Below are 27,699 nucleotides of genomic sequence, written 5' to 3' on the forward strand. Positions count from 1 at the left end.
ACAGACTGACAGAAGTGCGAGGCTTCACTGACGCCCAGAAGGAGGAGTACTTCAGGAGGAGGCTGAGTGATGAGGAGCTGTGCAGCAGAATCATCTCCCACATCCAGACATCCAGGAGCCTCCACATCATGTGTGGAATCCCAGTCTTCTGCTGGATCACTGCTACAGTTCTGGAGCACATGTTGAGCAGCGAGCAGAGAGGAGAGCTGCCCCAGACCCTGACTGACATGTACTCCCACTTTGTGCTGGTTCAGACACACAGGAAGAAGCTCAAGTACCATGAAGGACCTGAGACGGGTCCACAGGAGCTGACGGAGGCTGACAGGGAGCTTCTTCTGAAGCTGGGCAGGATGGCCTTGGAACATCTGGAGAAAGGAAACATCCTGTTCTACCAAGAAGACCTGGAGCAGTGTGGTCTGGATGTGACTGAGGCCTCGTTGATCTCTGTAATCTGGGCTCAGATCTTCAAAAGAGAGTCTGTGATCTTCCAGAAAGCCGTCTACAGCTTCATTCATCTGAGTGTTCAGGAGTTTCTGGCTGCAGTCTTCATGTTCCACTGTTCGACCAGCGGGAAGACAGACGAGCTGAAGACCTTCATCGGACATGATGATGCTTTCCAGTCTATGGACATCTTTTTAAAGAAAGTCCTTGAAAAATCCCTCAGAAGTCAGAACGGCCACCTGGACCTGTTTGTCCGCTTCCTTCATGGCCTCTCTTTGGAATCCAACCAGAGACTCTTAGAAGGTCTGCTGGGTCAGACAGAGATCAGTCCAGAAACCATCCAGAGAATCATCCAGAACCTGAAGGAGATCAACAGTGATAAAATGTCTCCTGACAGAAGCATCAACATCTTCCACTGTCTGATGGAGATGAAGGACCTCTCAGTCCATCAGGACATCCAAGAGTTCCTGAAGTCGGAGAACAGATCAGAGAAGAGACTCTCTGAGATCCATTGCTCAGCTCTGGCCTACATGCTGCAGATGTCAGACCAGGTCCTGGAGGAGTTGGACCTGAAGAAGTACAACACATCAGAGGAGGGACGACGGAGACTGATCCCAGCTGTGAGGAACTGCAGGAAGTTTCGGTGAGTCCACATGTCTCGATCAGTATCTCAGTGTGTTACGACCAGCTCAAAGCGCACCGGAGAAGCGAGGAGCAAACCCCCCCCTAACTACAGAAAAGGGATCCAGATGGGAACCCAACCCAGTGAATCTCCAAAAGAAACCCAGTGATAATAAAATAAAGCCCACACTAAACAAAACTCTCAGGTTCAACAGAAGGACTTCAGAAGAGTGTTAGTCAACCCACCAAGTCACCTGCAGGGGATCTGGACAATGCGTCAGCAATGACATTGTCAAGGCCTTTTATGTGTCTGATCTCCAGTGTGTAGGTTTAGAGAAAAAGGGCCCATCGCATCAGCCGCTGGTTTGGTGACTGCAGGTTGCTGAGAAAGGTGAGCGAGTTATGGTCCGAGTACACGACCTCCGGGCCACCCCCCACATAGGCGTTAAAGTGGTGCAGGGCCCACACGAGTGCCAGTCTCTCATTCTCAAAGACAGAATAGTTCAGCTGATGACGATTGAACTTCCTAGAAAAGAAGCACACTGGTCTGTTACTCCCTGCCTTATCTACCTGCAGCAACAACCTCCAACCTCAACTCCCTGTTCCACTGAGGGGCTACCAAAACAGGAACATTAGAAATTAGTCCCATGACCCGCTCAAAAGCTTTCTGAGCCATAGGCGACCACTCATATTTAGTGTTAGCTTACAGCAGGTCTGTTGGTGCAAAGACAGTAGAGAAATTTGAACAAAAGCAGTGATAATAACCCACCATCCCGAGAAAACGCATCAGATCTTATCTTTTGGAACTTATCTATTGCTTCAACCTTTGCCCTCACTGGTCCAACAGTACCCTGACCAACAACACGACCCAGATGGATGACAGTGGCCTCAGCAAACTCACTTTTTGCTAGATTTATGGTTAGCCGAGCTTCCGCTAAATGGACAAAAACAGCTCACACATGAGACAAGTGCACTTCCCACGCAACTGTCTAGACCCTTAACAACTCAATTCATCAAGCGCTGGAAAGCCGCAGGTGCATTTCGTAACCCAAAAGGCATGACATTGTACGAGTACAGTCCATTCGATGTAATAAACGCTGCTCTCTTTTTTGCCCGCGTTGTAAGCAGCACCTGTCAATAACCTTTCAACAAATCCAGCTTTGCCACATAGCCCATGAAATGGTTCTTATTCAGCTATTGAAAGGTCCAGTTGTCATTTGATAGTTTCAGTTGATTACGTATTGAATCAAAATGAAACTCAGAATATTTAGTTCTAAATTATTTTATATGAATTTGCTCTTTGACAATGTGAATAATAACCCTCAGGGATTGGTCGTTGTCAGTATTTCTATAGTCTCAAGCTGTCAGTCTTCTTCAGGGGACACATTCGGGCACAGTGCACTGCTTTACAAATTGTGTACATATCACTTCATTGTTTCACAGAGAAACATTCAGTAATTTTTCTTTAATGGAGGAATTGTTCATTTAATAGCACAATTCCTTTTCTTGAACATCAGGAGCTCGTCTGTAGAGGTTTAGCATTAGCCCCAGGAAACAGAAATGGTGGAGGTGGCGGTCAGTCCCCCTTTCAAAATAATGTATCATTAAAAAATCATAACATGTTTAAGTGGAAACATTAACATGAATCCCTTATGGGCTATATTTACCAGTACAAGTTTGTACATGTTCAGTCCACTAGAGGGCGTCCAAACAGGACAAACAATCCACTTTTTGAACTGAGCAGCAGCTGAAGACACTTTCTGTCCTTCAGTGAAGTGTAAAACTGTGAGAGCTGTTCAGTCACTCAGACCTCTGACAGATGTTCACAAACTGTTTTTCAAGGAGCAGGACATCCAGCCCCGCTCCAAACTGTGGAGGCCAAAATTATATCTGGTCTTCATGCTCATGATTGTTTGAATATTGTGTTTCTGGTTGTATGAGTTCATGTGTTCAGCTTACAGTGGAAACTTGAAAATGCTGTTCAAGTGTTTTCATCTCGCAACTCTGCACACATATCGGCAGTCTAAAGAGGTTCTAAGAATTCTAACAGTAGAACAACACCAGACTAGGGCTGCACAATTAATCGAATTTTGATCGTGATCACGATTTTGGCTGCTGCGATTAAATTTAGATGATCGTCGCGATTTTTAAATTGAAAAAATGGGCTCTGTTGCGTGTCAAATCAAGCACTTTTTAAATCCAACAATCAGCCAACCACCAGGGGGCGACCGAGGTTAGGGCCTCATCATTACGCCGCCTAAACAGCAAGCGAGTGAACCCCGCAGACAGTACAATGTGGAGAGCAGCAGGCAGTGACAGTGCTGAGGCATCTGGAGGTGAGGAGCTGCTAGCGCCTCCTAAAGGAGCATCATCTACTGCAGCGGTCGGCAACTGGCAGCCCGATGCCACTTTTGGGCCGCGAACAATAATATCTGGCCCGCCAGATGATTTTGAGAATCTGAGGCACCTGCTTCACAGAGGCAGTAGCACCGTCCATTCACCTGTCAGTATGCAGCTCCTCCTAACCCGCCTTCGTTACCTGTGGAACACCTGAAACCCTCTGCGTCAGTGAACAACCTGAGCCGTGTCGCTCCTGCTGCCTTCAGGGACACTCCGTAAAAGTAGCTGCTGATGGACGCCACTGCGGTGTCTCAGTCAGCTGTTAGCTTAGCTGTTAGCCACCGACGAACAAGCTGGCTTTGAACGATTCCTTCATGCTCAAACATCAGTCGATGGAACGCATCTCAACTTCTGTACGGGTGGAAAGAAGATGTAAACGCTGAGCGTCTCGGACAGAACGGGAAAAGCTGTTATTGACGGACAGTTCAGGATGTGAGCGGCGTAGCAGCGGCTTGGAGAGAAAGAGGGAATCATTGTTCTGGTAGGTTTCATTTCTGGGTTTAGCGTGGCTGTTTACTGTTCTCTTGTTGTTTTATCTTCATCTTGTTGTTCAGTGATCATCGTGTTGCTCTCAGGGGTTAGAATGCAGCAAGTGACGGTCGCTCAGCTGTGAGGCGTTCAGGTTCCAAAGTCATAATCCGGCTCTTTTCAGAACAGAGGTCTGGTCAAACGTTTGTAAAAACTCACAGTCGGCGCGTCTATATGTTCGTTTCTAAGGGAAAGCGATCGTTCACAACATTGACATGGTTCTAAATAGTTGTTTAGATTCTAATTAAAACATCTTCAATTATGTGCGCATGCACACCAGACTTCGCTGAAGTGCTGAAGACGCACATCTTCAATTTGACACTTGTTTGTTTAAAAAAAAAAGTGCAATAAAAAGGTATGTTTTACATAACATAATGAATAATCGTGATGAATAATCGTGATTACAATATTGACAAAAATAATCGTGATTATCATTTTGGCCATAATCGTGCAGCCCTACACCAGACATAGCTGTCTGAAACAGTGTATTCATACTGGGGCTGTCAAAATAAGCACAATAATGAGTTTATTCCAAACCCTATTAATGCGACCAATTTATTTGACTCGTTCATGTTTGTGACCCTCGTCTCGCACCGTAGTTTGGGAAACTGAGAGGTCCGTTATGTCCCCAAGATGGCCGCCGTGTTGGCACGTCAGCTCCAGTCCACAGCAGTGTGAATGCAGCGTCTCCGTCTGTGATGTCTGTGGTGACGACACGTTGGATGATGTCGTGCAGGACGAGACCAGGGCTGTGCCAGGTGTGTGGTGCTCCTCAGCGCCGAGGCACCGGAGGCCCTCCTGACGTCTCACGCTTTTGTTTAGATATGAGGCAGGAAGAAAGCTGTGCTTCTTTTTATAAACCGGCTGCTCTCAGAAGAGTCTGAGCTGAGGCCTCACCGGCGGCGACGGCACCTTCATCAATCTGCCTCCTGTAGCGATCACGGCTCAATGGACAATCACCCGGTGTCCGGTCGCTGCCGCTATCAGTTAAAAAGAAAAAAGTTTAATTATGCTATTTAAACAACAAAGTTCACTATTTCAGGTAAAATTCTAGAGTAAGCGAGCCGGAAACCCGGGTCTACTTATACACTCCGGTCCAGTGGACACGTCCTCTGACGCTGTGCACCTGTTTCGTTACCAAGGAAACCAACCGCCTCAGGTCTCAAAAACATATATAAAAAAAGGAAAGAAGAGAGAAAAACATTGTTAGGTGCTTTATGGATGAATCTGATGGCTCTTATCTGCATTTTAATCAGTGTTTGGAGATTGCTTTTGTATGTGTTTCCCCATACCTCTAGGCAGTATGACAAATATGGCAAAATTAACGCACAATATAAAATATAAAGTGCTCTCTGGCTGAAAATTTGCCTTGTTTTTTCCAGGACGGCAATGCTCCGTGCCAACTTCCCCTGAACGTATTTGATATGTGGCTTCCAGCAGATTTTGTGGTCGAGAATTGCACCAAGGAATTTGATTTCATTTACTCTTTCTATGTTAACATTGTCAATATTTAATTTTATATTTATACTTTTGCTTCGGTGTCCAAATAACAAAATTTGTTTTATTCAGATTTAAAGACAGCTTATTCGCTTTAAACCATCTATTAACATTATTCATTTCCTTTGTAATTACATCTAAAAGCTGCTGTAATTCCACACCACAGTAAAAGATATTTGTGTCATCTGCAAATAACACAAATTTTAATACATTGGACACACGGCAAATGTCATTTATGTACATTATAGTTTTGGTCCTAAGACCGATTCTTGAGGAACCCCACAAGTAATGTCCATAATATTAGATGTAATCTGATTATGTACAAACTGTTGACGGTTTTGTAGATAGCTCTTCAACCAAAGCAAAACATGACCGCGGATACCATATTTCTCTAATTTTCTTATTAGTATATCGTGATTAACTGTGTCAAATGCTTTCTTGAGATCTAAGAACACTCCCAGTGCGTACTTCTTTGTGTCAATAGAATCTGTTATTTCTTCTGCCAGTTCTATGAGGGCCATTGTTGTTGATCTATTGTTTCTGAAACCATACTGACTATCAGTTAGCAACTTGTGTTTCTCAACAAAACCATCAAATCGTTTTATGAATAATTTTTCTAGTATTTTGGAAAACTGGGAGAGTATTGAAATTGGTCTGTAATTACTGAAGTTATGTTTGTCGCCTTCTTTGAATATCGGAATAACTTTTGCAATTTTCATCTTATGTGGGAATATTCCATTTTGGAAAGACAGGTTGAAAACATACGTTAGTGGTTTTGCAATACCATCAATGACTTTCTTCACAGTTACCATGTCAATATCATCCCCGTCTGTACTGGTTTTGTTCTTAAATCCTTTGACTATTTCATAGATTTCTTTTTTGTCCACAGCCGTTAAAAACATTGAACTTCTATTTCCTTCTACATAATTAGTTGGATCTATTTCTGTCCCATCCACTTTTATTTCCTCGGCCAGTTAGGGTCCTATATTTACAAAAAAATGAATTGAATCCATTGGCTACCCCCTTCATTTCTTTAACACTTTGTCTATGAAATACTGAGGATATTGATTATTTGTTGTTCCATTTTTAATTACACTGTTTAGTGTACTCCATAAACCTTTTGTGTTGTTTTTATTATATTCTAGCTTTTTACAAAAGTATTCTTTTTTACAAGTTCTCGTGATATTAGTTAGTTTATTTTTGTATGTTTTATACTTCTTTTCAGCTTCAGTAGTTCTATATTTTATAAATTTGCGATAAAGGGTATTCTTTTTTTTTTACAGGCATTTTGTAGGCCTTTTGTCATCCACGGTCGTCCTGCATAATTTTTTATTTATTTTACATTGTATTACTGGACAGTGTTTATCATATAATATTTTAAATATTCGTAAGAATGTTTCATATGATTTGTGAACATCATTCTCATCATATACAGTTTTCCAGTCTTGCTTTATGAGCTCGTTTCTGAGAATGTTTAATGTCTTCTCTGTTCTAATTCTTCTATACATAATAGTTCTCTCGTTTTTGTTGCTCTTGTTTTTACACTCAAAAACTGCAAAAATGGGTAAATGGTCACTAATATCGTTGATTAATAGCCCACTTTTTATATTATTATCCATTACATTTGTAAAAATATTATCTATTAAGGTGGCACAATGTGTTGTTTTTCTGCTCGGCCTTGTTATGAGGGGAAATAGCCCGATGCTGTTTTGTTGTGATTTGGATTTAGCAGGTCTATGTTGAAGTCTCCACAAATAAACACCCTTTTCTGATATAAGGTGGTAAATAATCCTTCCATACTGTTAATGAAAAAGTCAATATTGGATCCTGGTGTTCTATATGTGCAACTAAAAATGAAGTTTTTCTCTTTTTCCATGCAAATTTCCATAGTAAGACACTCCATCACATCATCGATAACAATTGTCATACTTTCAACTTTTTTAAAGTGCAAGTCTTTGTTAATGAACAGGCCAACCCCACCTCCCTTTTTATTTATTCTATCCAATTTAAAGAATTCATAGCCATTTACATCAAAGTCTCCAGTCTTTTCAGGGGTTACCCATGTCTCGGATACAGCTATTACACTGAATTGTCTTTTAAACTGTCTAAGACATTCCTTGATGGCTTCAAAGTTTGAATATAAACTCCTACTATTGAAGTGAATCATTGTTATGCTATCTACAAGCTTTACAATTGTGACAAATTGATCATCTGTGTAACATGTGCAGTCATGTATCAATTTGTTAAATAGATTTTTGTCTGGGTCGATGTTATTTTCGTGTTCCACTATCCTGTGGTCTGAGTGTCCATAGGTTGTAGTATGTATATTTTCAAGCATAGGTTGGTTGTGATTTTCCAGTCATATCCAAAATATACTCTTCACTTAACATGATCCAATATAGTTGATGACTGCCACTGATGTCGGAGATCAAGGCATTACTGATATTTTTCAGGTGTGATGCCCTGGATCTCGGGGTGCGTGGCCGGAACGCTGGGGGGTGTACTGGCCTGGGGTGGGTAGCCGCTCGTGTGGGCCGGTTCTCCCGGGTGGGTCATGGCCCTCCGCCTGTGTGGGGGGCCGGCACTTGGGCTCTTGGGCCTTAGGCTCTCGGCTCCTGCCGGTCGTGGCTCCGCAGGGCCCGGGCCCCGGGACCGCTGGGGTCCCCGGCCGGGGCTTTCCTCTGCCCTATTTCTGAACTGAAGTGGGGGTGTCTGCCTGCGGGAGCTGCTTGGATCCGGGCTCTGTGATGACCGCCGGCTGTCTGGGCTCTGAGGGCCTCTCTGGCCTGCTTCTGGCCTTCTCAGCGAACGGAGGTCATATATGCATGATCACTATCACCATCACTATCACCATCATATTTGCATGATCACGCAGATCTTTAATCACTCTTCACATACTTGGTTACCTTGTCTTCTTGTGGTGGTTAGACTAATCGTGATTTGTAGCAGCCCTCTCTTGATGCACGCCCTGAGTTTACTACTAGTTACATTCTCAAAAAAAAAAAAAAAAAAAAATTATATATATATATATATATATATATATATATATATATATATATGTATAATATGTATGGTTCTGTCAGTTTTTGTGTTGGTTGTCGGCTCTGTTTTGGTGTTGTCTAGATTGGGGTTTGGGATTGTTCTTGGTTGCGTGTGGTGCGTCGACAACACTGTTTTGCATTTGTACATAGGTTGTGCCTCCCCCCCCCTTTTTCCCTCTCTTTATCTCTCTCTCTTTCTGTCTCTCGCTCTCTGAGTGTTTCCGTCCCGGTCCTGTCCGGCAGCCATGCCGGATGCCAGCTTTAAATAAAGGCAGCAGCAGGAGGAGATTCGTTCTCGTCCTGCTGCTAACATTAAAATCTGTTCGGATAGTAAAAGGCTACAATCATACAATATTGCACGCCCCAGCTGCTGAACAGGACAAGGGAGAAAAAAAAATTCACCCATTAAGTCCATAATCATTTTCTGCTGTTTAGAGATTGTATTATTATTATTTTTTTTATTGCTTTGTAGATTTGCACCTGTGGTGGGGGTGGGGGTGGGTGAGGGTGGGGGGAAGTGGGGTGGGAGAGACCTGCACCAGTCATTTTTCTTTGGACTTTGTCTTTTGTTTGTTGTTTGTCTTTTGTTAAAAAAAAAAAAAAGTGGAAACTAATAAAAACTTAAATTACAAAAAAAAAAAAGAGATTTGTAGATATTTCATCCGACATGAAGTTTAGTGACTTCTTGATCTCCTCCATTTCCTCATCATAGACAGTACTTCTTTTAGGTGGCATCTTGCAGACAACTCACCAGAGTTGGAGCTTAAACTCGGCCTTATGACTGGCGCCAGTCCCTGTGCTGGCTGATGCCGAGCTGCTGTGGTTGTTGCTCGTATGGCTGCTACAGCTTTCACATTGTTTATAGAATGACCCTTTCCTCTGCTGACGACTAATGGTGATGGCGTGTAGCGCCGATTGAGGGCAGCAACAACCGATCCGTTAGTTTGATAGCAACTTGTCTGGTGTTCTTTATCTGCTATGTTTGTGTGCAGGTTGGCTTTTTTCGGTCTCTCACTTCTAATCACGACTCCCTTCGGAACCGTGATCTGAATTGATGTATCTTTTTTTACCCCCCCCCCCCACTTATCTCTGTCTGAGTTTCTTTAACTTTGTTTCCTTTTCACGACGGAGCGCCGTAATTGGTTGCCTGGGCGTCTTAAAAACCCTTGAAATTTCGTTGCACTTGTAACTTCGGTAACCTGTTGCGATGACAATAAAGATAAAGATAAAGATGATCCTGATCCTGATCCTGAAGTTGAACAATATACTCACCCAGAAGACTTTCCTGATCCAAACAGTGCTTCGGGAGAAATTTAGATCCAAAATTGAGTGGTGGACATCAGTACACGTCCAGCAGACAGGGCATCGGTAACACCGCTCCTAAAACGGCTTTAATCGACCAAAAACTCATTAGTTTCACCAACATTTCGTCACGGTCCACGAGACAAGCGGCGCAGCACGGCTCCATAAACTTATAGTAAAGTCTCATAAAACTTCCGTAAATGAATACAAAATTGCTTTCCATCACATGCAGATGCAACACGATGCTTAAAGCGATACTTCAACATTTTGGCAAATTGGCCCGTTTAGCACAATTCAATAGTCATTTCGAACAGCATACTTACTTTTTTTGTGAGAGCGAGCTGTTCTTTATTCAGAGTTGACTCGGGGAAGGTTTTCAGGACGGACACAATGGAAGTGGATGGTATTTTGGTTCCCCCTCGTCAAACTCATCAAATACACAATCCAACAACCCCAAAACACTTTGGTGGGCAAATTATAATCCGCACATTCACTACGCTGTGAAGTATTAATGCAAAATTACGAGACTGAGTTGTTTATGCGAAGATTGCTAAGACGGAACTACTTGTCTGGGCGTAGTGATTTCAAAAGAAAAAGTAGTTCCCAGTATTTGCTTCAGTGTCGTAACGCTACAATATTATTTGTTGGTGTTTCACAGCGTAGTGAATGTGCGGATTATAATTTGTCCACCAAAGTGTTTTGGGGTTGTTGGATTGTGTATTTGATGAGTTTGACGAGGGGGAACCAAAATACCATTCACTTCCATTGTGTCCGTCCCGAAAACCTTCCCCGACTCAACTCTGAATAAACCACAGCTCGCCCTCACAAAAAAGTAAGTATGCTGTTCGAAATGACTAAATAATTGCGCTAAATGGGCCAATTTGCCAAAATGTTGAAGTATCGCTTTAAGGCTTCCAGTTAAAGTAAATTTAACCCATTACTGACCTGTGAAACAAAGGAAGAGTGTGAGAGAATGAATCCCAGACGCACTCATGCCGTTCCCAAATCAGGTCTGGGGCACAGTGCCAAAGGTTCCGCTTTCCATCTCTCAAATATTCACCCATAATCACACAGGACCACATTTTATAAACACAAATTATTTCTCTTCCATAACACTGGATTTATAAACTATAAATAGTAATAGCACGACATTTGGTCAGAACATTAATAATAAAATACTACCAAAATGTGCTATGAAAACAGTCCTTGATGTCAAACAGGAGGAATCCAACAAAGTGTCCTCTCTCACAGCAGCTTCCTGTCTTCTCTGTCTCCTTACAGAGTTCATCCTGGATTCAACTGGAGTAACCTCGATGATTCTGACTGTGAAGTGATCTCCTCAGCTCTGAAGTCTGACCCCTCCCATCTGAAACATCTGGACCTGAGTGACAACACTTTGGAGGATTCATCAGTGAAGATTCTGTGTTCTGGACTGGAGAGTCCAAACTGTCAACTGGAGACTCTGAGGTCAGTTCACTGTCTGAAGGTAGAATCTGTTGCAGTCAAAGAATCAAGAGTTGTCCAGTCAGAGTAAACTTTGCTTTGTTTCCTGGTGTTTGTTGTTAAACTCAGCTCCTGTGTGTCCATGAAAAAGAGCAGAAGTTCTCGGTGTGTAGCTGCTGTGTGAGCTGGAGATCTGAGATGTGTCTGAGAAGAGCTCTTCTCCTCCTGTTGGCTTCAGCTGTTTGGACTTCACATTTCTAAACTCTTCCAGTCTGAACCTTCTTTGTCTTTATTCAGGTTGGAGTCCTGCTTTTTGTCAGAGATCAGCTGTTCTTCTCTGGCCTCAGCTCTGAAGACCAACCCCTCCATCCTGAAACATCTGGAACATCTGGACCTGAGTGAGAACCCTCTGCAGGATTCAGCAGTTTCTCAGCTGTGTGGTTTTCTGCAGAGTCCACTCTGTCGTCTGCAGACTCTGAGGTCAGACTCCATGTTTGAGTGTGTTTCAGTAAAGTAGTGTTGACACTAAAGGTCAGACATCAGGCTGATCTGAGAGTGATCCACACTGGGCACGTTTACATGGACCACGTATAAGCGGATTGTACGTGGAGCGGATTGTAAAATGTGTCATGTAAACGACCGAGTGGATCTGCTTCACTCGGAGCGGATTGTAATTTGGAGCCGATTGTATGAGGTGGTCTACGCCGATCGACAATCCGCTCCGTGTCCCTTATAAACGAGTCTGACAGCGGAGCGGATTGTACTGGGGGAGTGTTTGTTCTGCGCATGCATGTAGTGACGTGTGACGTGCCAGTAAACGGGAAGCAGCACAGTCAAAAAACCAGCAGAGAACGCCACGGTGGTTGAAAAACACTTTTTTAGTAAAAAACCCCGACAGAAAAAACATTGGAGAGGCGAGATGGAACCAAATCGCGCAATAGCGAGTTGTATAAAGAGCTGTATAGCAGAATACAAGCGATCGCCGGCTGGTGTTATGGATTAACTGGTTCCCGTGTTAACGAATGACGGCGGAGGTCTGTGTAAACACATTTTGATTACAGCAGTTGTTAAAGTAAGACTCACAAATGACTTTAAATGTATACACTCACTGTAACTGTCAATAACCGACGTTCGCAAGAACGACTACATTTTTCAATCATGTATTGGTCACAAGTTAACACGGGCACCAGTTAATTCGAAACATCGACACGCGGCGCAGAGGCAGAGCTCACAAGGAGACGTGCTGCTCGGTGCAGCGGTGCTGCGGTCAGGGGAGCAGCCGCTCCTTCAGCAGCGTATCATGGACTTTTGGGACATTATTTGAGCAGATATCAGCAGATAAAAACTCTCTGCTCGGCGCTGAGGACTGCTGCTGCGGAGCTAAAGACCTGCAAGTTCCTCGTGAGACTTTGTGCGCATGTCACAGGACGCTGTATAATCCGCTTCACCCAGGGTCCTTGTAAACGAGGATTCATCGTGGATCACTTCATGAATACAGTCCGTTTAATACGATTGTTTACAATCCGGTTGAAAAAAACACCCATGTAAACTGGGCCACCGAGGATCTCCAGGAGAAACGGAGCTTCTTCTCTGGTCTTCAGTCCTGTGACTGTGGCAGAGCCGTGTGCAGCTCCACATTTCAAAGCTTGCTAGAAGAAGAAAGGAGCTGCAGTGGATCATTGACTGTGAACCTCTGACACGCTCCATGTTGACCTTCAGCTTTCAAAGCAGGCTGATCTCTCCTGGATCAAGCTGTCACTGATCTCAGGGAGAAGAAGAACCGTAGTTCTTCTTTCAGCTCCTCGGACCTCCAACCTTCTTAAGAAAAACAGTAAGGATCAGTCTGATCAGTCTCATCTAAAGAGGATTAACTCCTCATTTCAACTGTGATTTACAACTAAAGTTGCAGTTCTTCAATTTCATTTTTCCAAACGGGGGAGTGGGGTTGAACGGATTGCCCCACTACCAGTTTCACATGTGGAGAGATTTATACTTTTCAGGGGGAATAACAAGCTGGACCGTAACTTTTTTATTTTTTTTTTGGTTTCCCACTCTTCATTTAACATTTATGTAGAACAAAAAGAAGTAAAGAACAAAACAAAAATCCAAAAGGAACATTGCAGGGTTACATATAAAGTTTTACCTATAAAGACAAAATTAAGTTGGTTTCCCATAGTTATGCAATTACAAGAGGGCAACACCCTCTTCCTTTGCAGCAACCGATAACCTTTTTTCCCATTTTTCCGAAAAGTCACTTTTGTTTTTTTAGGGAAGGAGTCATTATTTCCATTATAAAAAGTCCCTCAACTATATCAATCCATTAAACAGGTTCAACTTTATACCAGTTTCTTTCAGGGCCTTTTTACAAGCGATGAGCAGAGGTTTACCCAGATACCAGTCGATCCCAGCAAAATGCTTTGTTCATGTCTCCACCCAGATATAATAGTCTGACATCCTTGGGGATTTCAGAACCTAAGATTAGCTTTAGGGTGAAGCATATTTTCCCCCAAAATAACTGAATTTTTGGACAAGTCCAGAAAATATGGGAGTGGTTGATGTTCAATTGGCCACGTTTCCTCCAGCATTGCCCTTGTGTTTGATGGTGTTTGATTTGTGGAGTCGTGAAGAAGCAGCTTCAGTTCTTCCAGCCAAACACTCTCCACTGCTGACAGGCAGTGGTTGAGTGCTGTGTTTTCTACATTGATGCCAATCCTCCTGTGTTACTTCTATGTTTAATTCGTTTTCCCATTTTGCTTTAACTTATATCATGTTGTTGTCTTTCAGTTTATGGAGGCTCTAGTAGAGGTCAGAGATAATTTTCTTTCCTATCTTGTTATGGGCCTCGGTCAACATATCAATCACTGCTTTTCCTTCTTCAGACATTTTTGCGTTCATCTTTTTTTCATGGGAATCTCTAAGCTGTAAAATATCTGAAGAAATCTTTATTGTCTCCTAAAAGTTCCTTCTTTAGTTCTTCAAAGCTTTTAAATGTTTTGCCTTGAGTCAGTGATGCCTTTGTTCATCTGTTGTTTGAATCCATCATTACAACAGAGATGGGGACTCGAGTCGCCCTTTAGTCGCACCCAGAGAGACTTCAGACTCGACTCAGACTGGTGTTTCTGGACTCGTGAACAATCATTGTGTTTTTCTATTTCCTCCCTTTCTTTTTTTTTTTTTTTTTGCCATTTAAGCCAACGATCCTGTGGTCCAGCAGCTGTATGGACCAGTTCAGTATGTGTAAACAGTCAGGAAAGTGCCATGGGGATGCTTTCTTTCAATTGTTTCTCAACAACATTTTCAAAAAAATGATCTGTGACCCTGTTGTACCAACTCGGTGTCTTTTCCAGGGACTTGACCAGTGTCCTCTCAATGGCCAGCAGAGCTAGGCTGCTTCAACGGCCTTGGCCCATTGTGTAAGGGTGTAAGACTTGAGCTACTTTAAACAGGAGAAGCTCCTCTCCACACCTGCAGATGTCGCGCCAATCGTTGCTACTAATGACAACAGTTTGTAAAGCTGAGGCATTGCACTGTCCAGCTCCATGTCTTTCTGAAGCAAGAAATCACACAGCTTTCCCTTGTTGACCTGCAAGTCCTGCTTTGAATATAGGACTTGAAGTTCAGACCTGAGTCTCCCTGAATCAAAGAACTGGCCATAACGTTTCAGGACACTCTGGTATGCCTCCTCTGGAAACACGTTTTTCTTATCAAATTTCCCTGGATTGATTAATTCCAAGAAGTGCATGCTTTCCAAATTTGCAAAACGCCGAGGTATCTGCTCTGAGAGATTGTCTAGGATGGCCATGTAGATTTCTGTAGCGTTCCTTGGGATCCTGTAATTGTGGCTGATGCCACTTTCTCAGGGGCTCAGTTTGTGGGTGTGATGTGAGATCTGCTGCTTTGGCATCAACAGCTTGGAAAGCCCCCTCTGACCTCTTCTCTTTGACATAAGCAAGAAGAGACTCGATTCTTTTCTTGCAGTACAGAACATCCATAGCCCTCTGCTGGACGATGTCAAACACCACATCAGTCTCAGAGAAGATTTGTTCATATGTGTACAACATGAACACAAACTCCAAATCCTCCAGTTTCGTCAGAAAGCCTTTGGCACAATCTAGTGTATCTTCATCCATGCTCTTAACTGCAATGATCTTCTGAAAAGTCTGCAGGAGGGCATCATAATTGTTTGCTACAGTACTCACTGTCCGTCATGTGAAATTCCATCAAGTAGGAGCATTTTTGGGCAACCTTGAGCAGCCTGCAGACTCAAGAAAAGGCATCCTCTTTGTGGATTTTAACAAAAATGTGGCAAACCCAGAGAGTAATGCAAAAAAAAAAAAAAATCTGCAGTCAGATCAGCATTTAGCACACTGAGACAGCACCAAGATTCAGTCTGTGTGCACAGCAATGCACAAATGTTGCACTGGAGGCTATTACTTTAACTTTGGCCTGCGAACCATGTACAGCTGAAGACCTGACAGCAGCCCCATCATAGGTTTGTGCCACAAGTTTCTCCCTGAAATTGTAGCCCTGCATGTTCTCATTTGAGACTGAAAACAGACTGAGCATCTCTTCCCCCAGAAACATAAAAAAAAATCCAATGAAGCGCTCCTGAATTTTTTCCTGCACTATCCACGTAGCGAACAATGACAGGGAGTTGGGCACGGCAAGCTATATATCAGTTGTCTCATCCACTTGCCATGCAGAAAAGGGAGCAGCCTGAATTTAATTTTTTATCTCATGTGAAACAGTGGCTGAAAGAGCAGTGTTCAAGTCATTTTGGATTGTATGGGACATGCCAGAAAACACAGCTGATGACTGGAATTGTGTGGCCAAGACAGTCATATTATTGTAATGTTTCTATGAGCTTCCTGTATTTCCCCTTGTTGGATGATTCGCCACTCTCATCATGCCTCCTAAATGACAGCTCCTGATGGCCAAACAATGAAGTCACATGAATAAGGCAGTTCAGGAAAGCCCTGTTTTGTTTTATGGTTTCATTGTGCTTTGCCAATTGAATGCTAGCGCCTTCATTTACTGGACAAGGATCTTTGTTGAACTTAAAAAAAGCCACTAATGCCAGATTTAAGAATGCCCTTCGTTATATAAAAAGAAATGAAACTCAATGAAATGAAAGCAGATGCTCTTGCTAGAAGACTACAGGACCATGATTACTACGGGTTTTGTAATGAGGTCATAGTCATGAACAATGTTAAAACTCCGCTGCCATATAATAAAGAAGGTGTATGTGGTCCAGGAAATATTGCTGAATTGTGGCAAAGACATTATTGTGACTTATTTAACTCTGTGAAAAGTGAGAATGTTGTAATCAGGCCAGCTGACAGCTTTGCCTGGGCCCGGGACAAGATAATGTTAGATGTGCCCTTTGGACCTGGGTGGGGAAACCTTGCACATGCACTCACATGTTCATTGCTTTTTGCATGCTTTTTGTATGCCCTGTCAAGGTTAGACAGATCCCCAAAGCCCACTTTGACCAGACAACACATCCCTGAGATGGTTTCATCAAGAAGCATGGCACGTTATATTGGTGACAGGACTTCCAGTCAGCAGCTCACCTCGTCATACCAGGACAGCTGAAAAGACCGGAGTGACGGGGGAAGAAGCTCCGCAGCTGCAGCTGCTGGTTGCCGACAGAAACCGCAGAGTGACCTAAAAGAGTCACCAAACACAACACAACGCTAGTCGTTCTTCATAAAGTCTGTGAGGATCAGTAAAGCCTCCGGATCAACTCAGAACAACAGAATGAAAAACCTGAGAAGTGCTTTGGTGCATCTTTTTACTTCAAGGTTGCTGATTTGCTCATGCCGCTGTCAATCAAGCTTCAGACAGATCATCCAATCACCATGCAGAACCCCAGTGTGTGGGCCAGCCCACTGCCCTATAGACCCCCAGAGGCGCCAGGCGTCCGATGGGCGGGACAAAGCCCGGCATTTATCCAACGACCGTCTAGTTTCACCGCAGTTGAACAACCCGCTCTAGCTTCCCCACTGAGTCAGTGCCGCTCAGCGTCCGACTGTTTAAAGTGCTGCTGCGCTGCGAGGATGAGTGACAAAAAGCCGAGTCAGTTACCTGTGATAAGTAGCTGCTTCTGAACAAAAGACGAACGTGTTTTTAGTCAGTGAAATGTACACACAACAGTTAATACTGGACCACTTATTTTTTGAGATTTTAGGGGAAACTGAGCTTCCCTTGCAGTCGTAGAGCAATCGCCACTCGTGTAGAATATGTACTGAGTGTCGTGCATATTTAATGATGGGAACTGTTGGGTTCTATTTCTGGTGGCGATCTTCATTAGTGGAGGCACATTTTTTATTTCCTATATTGTCACTCCAGTGTTTTTGAAAAAAAAAAAATTGTATTTTTTTCTCCATTAAATAACAATGCCACTTCAGGCTGCCACAAATGATTATTTTAATAATAATTGCCGAGTCACCAATTATTTTTGCCATTAGTCGACTAATTGGATCATCAGTAACGTGCAGCTCATTGCACCAACGTGCAGCTGCTCTTATATCACCAGCATTAGCTTCAAGCTCCAAGTGTTTAAAGGTGCTGTAGGCAGGATTTTTGCTAGTCAATGCTAATTTTTCTGTGTTTTCTTTGGAATAAATGTTAGAGTATCCATTGATAATCCTTTAGGAGTGTAGCATAATTGCACTATCGCGATGGCACAGCGTTTCCATCTCTCTCTGTTCTGAGCTGAAAAGGAATCTCCACAGCTCCAGGTATCTTTGACCAATCAGAAGAGCCCATGAGGCTCTAACTGTGATTGGTCGAGGGGCGTTCGTCGCACGTTCTTGTGGGAGGGGCTTAACTTGCGTAAGGGCGTGATGTCAGAGAAAACAGGACAGGATTGTCTGTGCTGGGTTTCAAATGGCCATCTTAGATGGGTCAAATCGCCATCGTGCTTAGCAAGATGGCGGAGATGTGGAATCCTGCCTACAGCACCTTTAAGGTAAGTTTCAGAGTAGTGAGGTGAGTTCTTCCTGATATATCTTGTCATTCGGGCAACCTGGATGAGTAAACAGACACTGTGACCTCATACATGCACTCCTGTGAGGAGCGCACTGTGCCATTACGCACCTGAGTGAGTTCCTCCAATAACAAGCCCTGGTTCACAGCCAAACTTGGACAGATTAGAAAGGAGAAAGAAGCAGCATTTAAAAGTGGAGACAGGGCCTGCTACAAGGAGGCCAAATACTAGTAATGGCAATCCGAAGCTTTCTGAAGCAACAAAGCTTTCAACACAATTGTATCAGGAAAAAAAGGTTCATTACTGGAAGCTTTTCAAATCAGAGCCCGACAAGGACCCCTGGTGGTGAAAGTCAAGGAAAGCGTCTCATGTGTCAGAGCTGAATTTAATGTGATGCATGAGCGAGTAATTACATTTTTTAAATTATTGAATGATTTGTCCACATCACTAAAACCTAGTGTAGCTAATATTTTGATGTCAGCATTTCTATTGTTCATAGGCCAACTTGAATAAAGATGGGGATGAAAAAGCAGAGTGTTCATGTGTATGACTGAATGTGTTTGAAGTGACCAGGACATTTGCTGTGTCTCACATAACAAGTCAGCAGCAAGCTGACTTATCATTTGAGACAGTAATTATTTAGGAATCATGAGAGACAGTGGAAGTGAACTGACCTTGGCAGATGCTGGCCACAAATTACAAACTGGACCTAGAAAAATAAATTACAAATGAGGGATGTTTTTTAAAGAAGGGATTTGGTCTGACAAAACAATACTTTACATATGACATATGCAACTTGCAACCAACCACCCCAAATGTATTTCAAAGTCTAACATTAAGAATGAAGAAAATGTAGGCATAACACGCTTGCTCTAATGCCAAACCTTGTTGGGTGAAATGAAATGAAATCAAAGTGTTCCAAAACTTCAGAACGTCCTGTTTTTGCCACAGGCTCCATATCAAATCTCTATCCACTGTCTCTCCCTCTCTCTCGACTCACAAACCGCCTCCACAACCCACAAACAGCTGCAGCGCCTTTTAAACCTGTGAAGCAGCGGCTGGAGCGTCACGTGGGTGTGCGCGAACGAAGCTTCATACACGAATCACGCGATTATCAGCAAACGAATCGAGCTCCGACACAAAGCTCCACTGAGAAGAGGTTCATTTTTTCAACACATGCTTCGAAGCTTCGGGGTCATGGGTAACATCACTAACAAATATCGTTTTAGCAGAGAGGTGAGGAGAGCGTAAACTGAGTATTCCCAGAGACTCTAGCAGCCGTTTACTGATAACGACCCTGCTTCTGTGTGGCGGGGGCCGAGGCAAATCACCAGCTACAGACCTCAAGCCCCTAAAGGACAAGATGACAAAGCTCTTTGTCAACGACGGTCGTCACTACACCCGCTTCGACACCTCCTCAGCCGACCTTGACCCCCCACCCCCCACCCCCAGACACTGCTATGCAGCTGCTACGTTGTTCTGTACAGTGTTTATTTAGCCTATTTTAACACTTATTGCATGCCTTTATTGCACATTTTATGCTTATTTATTGCCTTACTCTTTTATTTTTGCTAGTTTATGTTTAATGTTGCAGCATTTGCACCGAGTAAAATTCCTCGGTTGTGAACTTGTCTACTGTCAATGGTAATAAAGCTCTTTCTGATTCTAATTCTTCAGGGCCTGACTCATAATAGGTCCGCTTAGTGCATCTTATTTTTTTCTCTATTTCAGCCTTGAGAATGCCATCTATCTGCCCTCTTGTCTCTCATATTTGTTTTAGCAATGTTTCATCTTTGTTGTTTTTATGTTGATGCTCCAGTGTTTTTTACTTGGTAATCTTTTCCACACAATTTTTTTGTAGATTTTTCTTTTTGGTGGGCTGCCCTGGAGATTAATTTTCCCCTCATTATCGATTTCATCGTATCCCATAGTATCGTGCAGTCCACTGGGCTCGCTCTATTCTCTTCTATGCAGGTTTTAATCTCTTTTCCAATGCCTTCTTTTATTCTCTGATTATTTAACATGAATTCATTCAGTCTCCACAGTGTGTTTCTCTGCCCCTTAAGTATACTGTGGTCAGATAGGTCTGTTACTCCAATACTACCATCTTCTATCCTGTGTCTGTCTGTCTGTTATATTCATGAATAAATAGTCTATTCTGGAGCATCCAGACTGAGATGCAGAGTCGTGGACAACATTCTTTATCTTAATTAGGTGGTAACCATTTTTCAACTAAATCACATTATTATCTATTTTCCGTTTCACAATTACAAATCTCCCTTCTTTGTCCTGCATTTCTTGAATTACCTCAAAGTTGACAGATATTAATATGGCCACTCCGCTTTTGTGTCCTTCCTTATATGACCTGTATAATATGTTTTCATGCCCAGATGTTCTTAACTTATCCTGTTCTTTTTGTGACTGGTGTGTTTCTTGTTGAAACATGACTTGAAGATTTTTTTTCTTCAGCTTAGTGAAGACTTTACTTCTTTTAATTGGCTTATTCATCCCGTTAACATTTAAGGAAGCTGTCCTCAAGTTACTTCCTCGCATTGTTCATAGAAAAACTCTTCCAGTCTGAACCTTCTCAGGCTCTCAATGACTTCAACATCAAACTCTGTCCTCTAATCTCACTTCTTTCTCTCTTTTTTCAGGTTGAAATACTGCAGTATGTCAGAGACCAGCTGTTCTTCTGTGGCCTCAGCTCTGAAGTCCAACCCCTCCCTCCTGAAACATCTGGAACATCTGGACCTGAGTAGGAACTCTGTGCAGGATTCAGGAGTTGAGCAGCTGTGTGGTTTCCTGGAAAGTCCTCTTTGTTGTCTGCAGACTCTGAAGTGAGTTGACTGAATGTTTGAGTGTGTTTCAGTAAAGTAGTGTTGACACTACATGTCAGACATCAGGCTGATCTGAGAGTGATCCACACTGAGAATCTCCTAAACTCAGTAATGCAGAAAGTGAGAGATTATTCCTCAATATCACTCCTGAGTAAACTGTATTTCCTCCATTCAGACCCAAACTCATCTCCGCCAGTCCTGCAATTATCCCAATGTTTTAATTTATCTACATTAATAACCATCACGGAAGAATGGAGAAAAAAATAAATAATAAAGAAACTTTCCGCTGACTCCTTGCCTTCAGAGAGCGCACATATAATGAAACTTACCTAATCAGAGCTCATCGAGTTTTTATTCTGGTTTAAAATATCAAATCTGGGGACAAAAAGAATGATTTAAGGTATTTGGTGATTTTAAAAACGTACCTTTTATTTGTCAGTTGTCTGCTAATTCTACTAGTCCTATTTCTGCTGCTCCACTTGGAGTCAAAAGTAAAAAAAGAAAACACATAATAAACTGAGTTATTATCAAATGTGGAGGGTAAATGGAGGGTAAATTATAAGAAAATGATCTCAAACTATGTTCCCTGTTCTGGGGGTGGGGGATGCCCTGCTACAAATGAAAACTGCTACAACTATTTATAGCAGTTTTCATAATAAATACCCTGTTTCTTAAATAACTTTAAGATTTATTCTTGTGATATAGACATGACCTTAAAATAGGCCTCCTGTAACAGCTTTTCATTTTGTCTACTTTTGTGTACTGCATTTTTATACCACCAAAATGCCAATACTAATATTTAAAGTTAGTATGTCCATGATATTAAAATTAATTGAGTCGGATACAAAGGGACAAGGTGTGACATCAATGGCCTAACCCTAACCGTAATCCTAACAATGCCCTAACCCTAACCCTTGAAGTTTAGTATTTAAAAGGGTAAGAATAGGTCAAAATATAGTATTACAGCAAAACCTGTGGAAAAGTAGTGAAACGCAGGAAAAATAAACAGTAGATGAAATGGTAATATATGTCAGAAACAGAGTAGACAAAATGGGAAGTTACCGAGAACACAGCCCTGAGGGGATCCAGTGCTGATGGTCCGGGAGTCGGAGGTGAGTTTACCCAGCTTCTGTCTGTCAGGAAGTCTGTAATCGACCTGCAGGTGGAGGCTGACATGTTCAGCTGGTGGAGCTTGTCCTGTAGTGGAGCTGGGATGATGGTGTTGAAAGTGGAGCTGAAGTCCACAAACAGGATCCTGGAGAGTCCAGGTGCTGGAGGGTGAAGTGCAGAGCCATGTTTATGACATCATCTACAGACCTGTTGTCTCTGAAGGTGAAGGTCAGCAAAGTCCTTTATGTGTGACAGCATGAGACGCTCAAATGACTTCATCACCACTGAGGTCAGGGCGACGGGTCTGCAGTCATTGAGTCCTGCCGTCCTGGGTTTTTTGGGGACAGGGATGATGGTGGAGGCCTTGAAGCAGTGGGCAGGGACATGGCATGTCTCCAGTGACGCATTGAAGATGTCCGTCAGAGAAAACAAAAAAGAGATATCCGTGTCTGGAGACAGCTGATCAGCACAATGCTTCAGGGTGGCTGGAGAGACAGAATCTGGCCCACTGGGCTTGCTTGAAGAGTCTGATGACATCCTCCTCCTGGATGGAGAGAGGTGTTATACTCTTCAGGGGGAATAATATGCTGGAGCCTAACTTTCAGTCTTCCATTGTCCATTCATGCCTCAGATCAACAGACGGCTAAAATCTTCTCTTCTTCCTCTCTGGGCTGCATCAGTGGCTCCTCTTCTCTCCATGTTCTCCTCATGTCTAACATGTTTTAGTTCAGGGGCCACATCCAGCTCAGTGTCATCTTGAGTGGGCCGCAGCAGTAAAATAGAGACAAAACAATATTTGAATTGAAGCTTTAAAGTTTTTCTTTGTTGTGCTGCAGAGTATACATGATACAAATGTGTATTTTCACAAAACTAAACAATTTCTACAGAAAATGTCGACAATCTCACCATGAAGCCAATTTGAAACCTTCCAAAATACAGTGAAATGTCAGAGAACTTCTCCTGTAGCTGTTGTAATATGCATGTTTTTCCAAACTCAGCCTGACAGCGAGGTCAGATCAGAGCCTCTTGTGGGCCGGTTTTGGCCCACATGCCTTGAGTTTGACACCCCTGTTCTGGTCTTCCCCTGTCTTCTGTCTCCTCTGCTTCACCTCTTTCCAGCTGAGAACAGGGATTAAAGCAGAAACACATCTGTGAGCCTGAGAGGTTGTGCAGGGTTTGATCCTGTCTGTGATATTAACTCACTGCCTTCCAGCTGTTTTCAGATCAGCCAGCTTCTCACTGCCAGCCGCTTTAGAGCATTTTCACTGATTTGAAGACCCACAGAATATTGAGTTCTGGGATTATGGAAACACTGAAACCACCAAATGAAAGAGTAGGACTTGTGGGACTCATGGTTTAAAGGACCTGTATCATGCTTTTTTAGCTCGTCCAAACCCTATTGTTGGCATTAACATGGTAATAGTTTATTTTTGGCACTAAGGAAAAGTTATTTTGTGTTAAATAAAGGATTTTTGGACGTTAATTCTGAAACCCGGAAGACAAAACGCTCCGTTTCACTGAAAATCCCTCCTCTCCCGCTGTGGACTTTGACTGACAGCGAACTTCAACCAATCGGAGCTACGTTAGCGTCTGCAAGGGCTAGCTTTAGCTCTTTAGCTTTGGCTTCTCTACACGCAAACACACGCAAAAACGTCTTTACCTGTTAGAAACTCACCAAGCGCCGACCCTTCAGACTCTTGCTCTTGCTTGATTGTTGCTTTCAGACGATGGTTAAAGTTTATATCCGTAATCGGAGTTACAAAAAGCGGCAACGCTGATTGCCGAGGGCCTGCAATTTAAAATGCGAATCAGCTGCGTGCTGGTCAGAGGAGACTGCGCGTGGGGTAACGCTATGCTACATTTCTTGGTCTCCCTGTGGTTGGACATGACTTTTTAGTTTTCCCTCGAAGAAGAGCAGTGCAGTACAGCTAGCCAGGACAGTTAGAGGATAATATTCCAGCAGTGTCGTCCCAAATACAAACTTCACAGATAGATGTGTGTAGAATTTTCCCAGATAGATGTATTGTTACGACCAGCTCCTTAGAAGGGAAAGAGGCAGTAACATAAAGGCCACAGATGTTAAGTTAGTAAAGTTCACTATTAGTCTGACCCACCACAGGAAAACAATTTCACTAATTCCACAAGTAGAATGTGAAGAGTAGTTAAAGATCAGCGTGATCATGCAAATGTCATTGTGATAGTGATAGTGTTCATGCATATATGACTTCTGACCCCTATGAAGGCCAGAAGCAGGCCAGAGAGGCCCTCAGGGCCCAGATAGCTGGCGGCCATCCCAGAGCCCAGATCTGATCCCCTCCCCCAGGCAGACACCCACGCTCCGGTCCAAAAGAGGGCAGAGTAAGGCCTGGCCAGGAGCCCCGGCGGCCCCACGGCCGGCCCACCCCGGGTCCGGGACGCCCGGGGAGGGCAGAGCCGAGAGCCCAGGGCCCAAGAACCCAAGAGCCGACCCCCCCCCACCCATCGAGAGGGCCATGACCATACCTAGAAGAGCCGGCCCACACAGGCGGCCGGCCACCCACCCCAGGCCAGTACGCCCCCCAGCGCTCTGGCCACGTACCCCGAGATCCAGGGCATCCCCCACCCCCAGGACAGAACACATAGTTTGAGATCATTTTCTTGTAATTTACCCTCCATTTACCCTCCACATTTGATAATAATTCAGTTTATTAATGTGTTTTTCTTTTTTCTTTTTTTACTTTTGACTCCAAGTGGAGCAGCAGAATTAGGACGAGTAGAATTAGCAGACAACTGACAAATAAAAGGTACTTTTTTATATCACCAAATACCTTAAATCTTTCTTTTGTCCCCAGATTTGATATTTTAAACCAGAATAAAAACTCGATGAGCTCTGATTAGGTAAGTTTCATTATATGTCCGCTCTCTGAAGGCAAGGAGTCAGCGGAAAGTTTCTTTATTATTTATTTTTTTCTCCATTCTTCCGTGATGGTTATTAATGTAGATAAATTAAAACATTGGGATAATTGCAGGACTGGCGGAGATGAGTTTTGGTCTGAATGGAGGAAATACAGTTTACTCAGGAGCGATATTGAGGAATAATCTCTCACTTTCTGCATTACTGAGTTTAGGAGCTCTGGCTTTCTGTTTCACTGTCATATAGTGAATATATTTCACTGACATATATTCATGTCCCCAGCTCTGACAGCTGAGAGGAGATTTTTTTTTTTTAAGTAGCAGCTTGGTGAGACGGCGCTGTTCAGCCAATCAGGAAGCTTTGTTCCGAGGGTGTGGACAGCTCTACTCGGAGCTGATCAGCGCCTCTCGGAGCGCACCACACACTACAGGATTTGCGATCGGAAATATTAAACAAGTTCATTATCTACGATCTCCCCTTCTGACGCCTCCCGAGCGGCTCCGACCGGAAAAAATCTCTCGGAACACACCGCACACCAGAGGAGGATCGGGCCCGAGCTCATTTGCATACTCCCGACAATCGGACCCTGTCGGCTTCGATCGGGAGGAGAAGATCGGGGCAAAATTTGGCCCGATCATCCTGTAGTGTGTGGACTCCTTTACCCGCATGCACGCACACACACACACACACACACACACACACACACACACACACACACACACACACACACACACACACACACACACACACACACATTTCCGCGTCATCATTCGTCTCCTGTGGAAGACCCCCCCGGAGGCAAGGGAACACCGAGCGTCCACGTCCATGCGCCCCCCCCCCCCCCCCCCCCCCCCCCCCGGCTGCAGACATGCGTGCACCCCTGGGAGCCAGCAGCGCCCCAAACCACCACAGAAGGTCAAAACCCCAGGCCTGTGGGGAAACAATCCCGGCCGCCGCCGCTCATTACCAAAGAAGCCCTGAAAATACTTTATTTGTCCTCCATTTTGCTGTGATCATAAGCCATTTGGGATGCGTCCATCTCAGACAGATCCATTCATAAAGATGTATTCCAGGATAAATTCTTGTCTTGATAATGTTGCTTTATCCTTTTTTATTATTATGATGATTAAAAAACTCAAAAAATTCATCAAAAAAGCCACATGACAGAATGATGGAGCTCAGAGGTTTTTGCCAAGGTTGGCAGGTCTGCCCTCAAGTGACTCTCCATCTCATTGTCATCTCATGGCTGCAGTGTGGGTCAGACAGTGATGCATGTTCAGGCCGCTTGATGAGGGCTAGATTGTGACGCGTCATGTTTGAGGCTGATCAGACCATGTTCAGGCTGTTTACAGTGTATTTCCTGTTCCATGGTGAATGTCAAACTTGGTGGTGAGGCTGTGACCACACCCTCAGAGTCTTGAGGAATATTTTGATGACTGTCGCTCACCAATACTGTTTCTGTGAACTGGAAAAATTTCAGGGCATTTGATATCATCCCCGAGTCTGGTGGTCCTCAATAGGAGGCCACCAGGCTGCATCTGGTCCGCCAGCCTCCTTTTTTTGCCCCTGAAGTGTAATTCCTTCACATGTTTTGGTGAAGTCCACATGAGTATTGTGTATATTTTTCAATTTCTCTGAGGAATTCCTTCACCCCCCATGCTCTCGGGCTTGGACCCTAATTCATAGTTCAGTGTGTCTCATGATATCAACTAATTGACCCTGAGTTCCACTGAAAAGGGGCGCAGTCCACGAGGTCATGTGATGTATTGGATCCTGTTCTTTAATAACCGATCTCTAGTATTGTAGTCCAGGCCATATGAATCGAGTCCACAGTGTATCCAGACCGAGTCAAAACCGAGACCATATCAAATGTGACGGAACCATTTTATTCAACACTGATTCAATGTAGTTTTTAGACAAGTGTCCAGACAACCTGTCTGGTTCTGTCCAAGACGCACTGCGTTTAAAGCTCCTTTCCACCATCTCAGAAGTTGAGATGTTGTTCTGCCTCGTGATGTTGGAGTATGAACGAATCGTTCAAAACTTGCTCCTTGGTTGGTGGCTAACAGCGAAGCTAACAGCCTGCTGCTTTTACAAAGTGTGGCCCTTAAAGCAGCAGGGAGCTCACACAGCACAGCAGGTTATTTACTGACACAGAGGTTTTCAAACACTGATCACTGAGCAGAAGCAGAAATCATTGGTGAATCATGTGACAGCAGTTTGATTCTTGGCTCTTTCAGAGTGATGACACACAATTTAATGAGTAACACTGCCTCATAACGCCTGGTCTCCAGACTGAGACTGGTCTTCAGTACAACACTACCTCTCTCTGTTAAATATGAATCATTATTGATCACTGAACGCTCTATAAATGTGATTCCCAACATGAGCTCTTCTCCTCCTGTTGGCTTCAGCTGTTTGGACTTTACATTTCTAAACTCTTCCAGTCTGAACCTTCTTCAGTTCTCAATGACTTCAACATCAAACTCTGTCCTCTAATCTCACTTCTTTCTCTCTTTATTCAGGTTGGAGGACTGCAGGTTGTCAGAGATCAGCTGTTCTTCTGTGGCCTCAGCTCTGAAGTCCAACCCCTCC

At 43.5% G+C, this 27,699-nt stretch overlaps 1 protein-coding gene across 1 annotated transcript; it reads left to right on the top strand.

Annotated features, from left to right (window-relative positions):
* Positions 1-548: 548 nt before the first annotated feature.
* Positions 549-27,681, top strand: LOC115386139 (NACHT, LRR and PYD domains-containing protein 12-like; the record flags this gene model as incomplete). The annotated part of the gene is made up of 5 exons (XM_030088358.1): positions 549-619; positions 1,034-1,084; positions 11,112-11,297; positions 20,919-21,101; positions 27,630-27,681. Coding segments are annotated over exons 1-5 (543 nt in total), but the record flags the coding sequence as incomplete, so codon positions are not given.
* Between the last annotated feature and the right edge of the window lie 18 nt (positions 27,682-27,699).

The sequence above is a fragment of the Salarias fasciatus genome, chromosome 3 (genome assembly GCF_902148845.1).
Source record: "Salarias fasciatus chromosome 3, fSalaFa1.1, whole genome shotgun sequence".
Lineage (NCBI taxonomy): Eukaryota > Metazoa > Chordata > Actinopteri > Blenniiformes > Blenniidae > Salarias > Salarias fasciatus.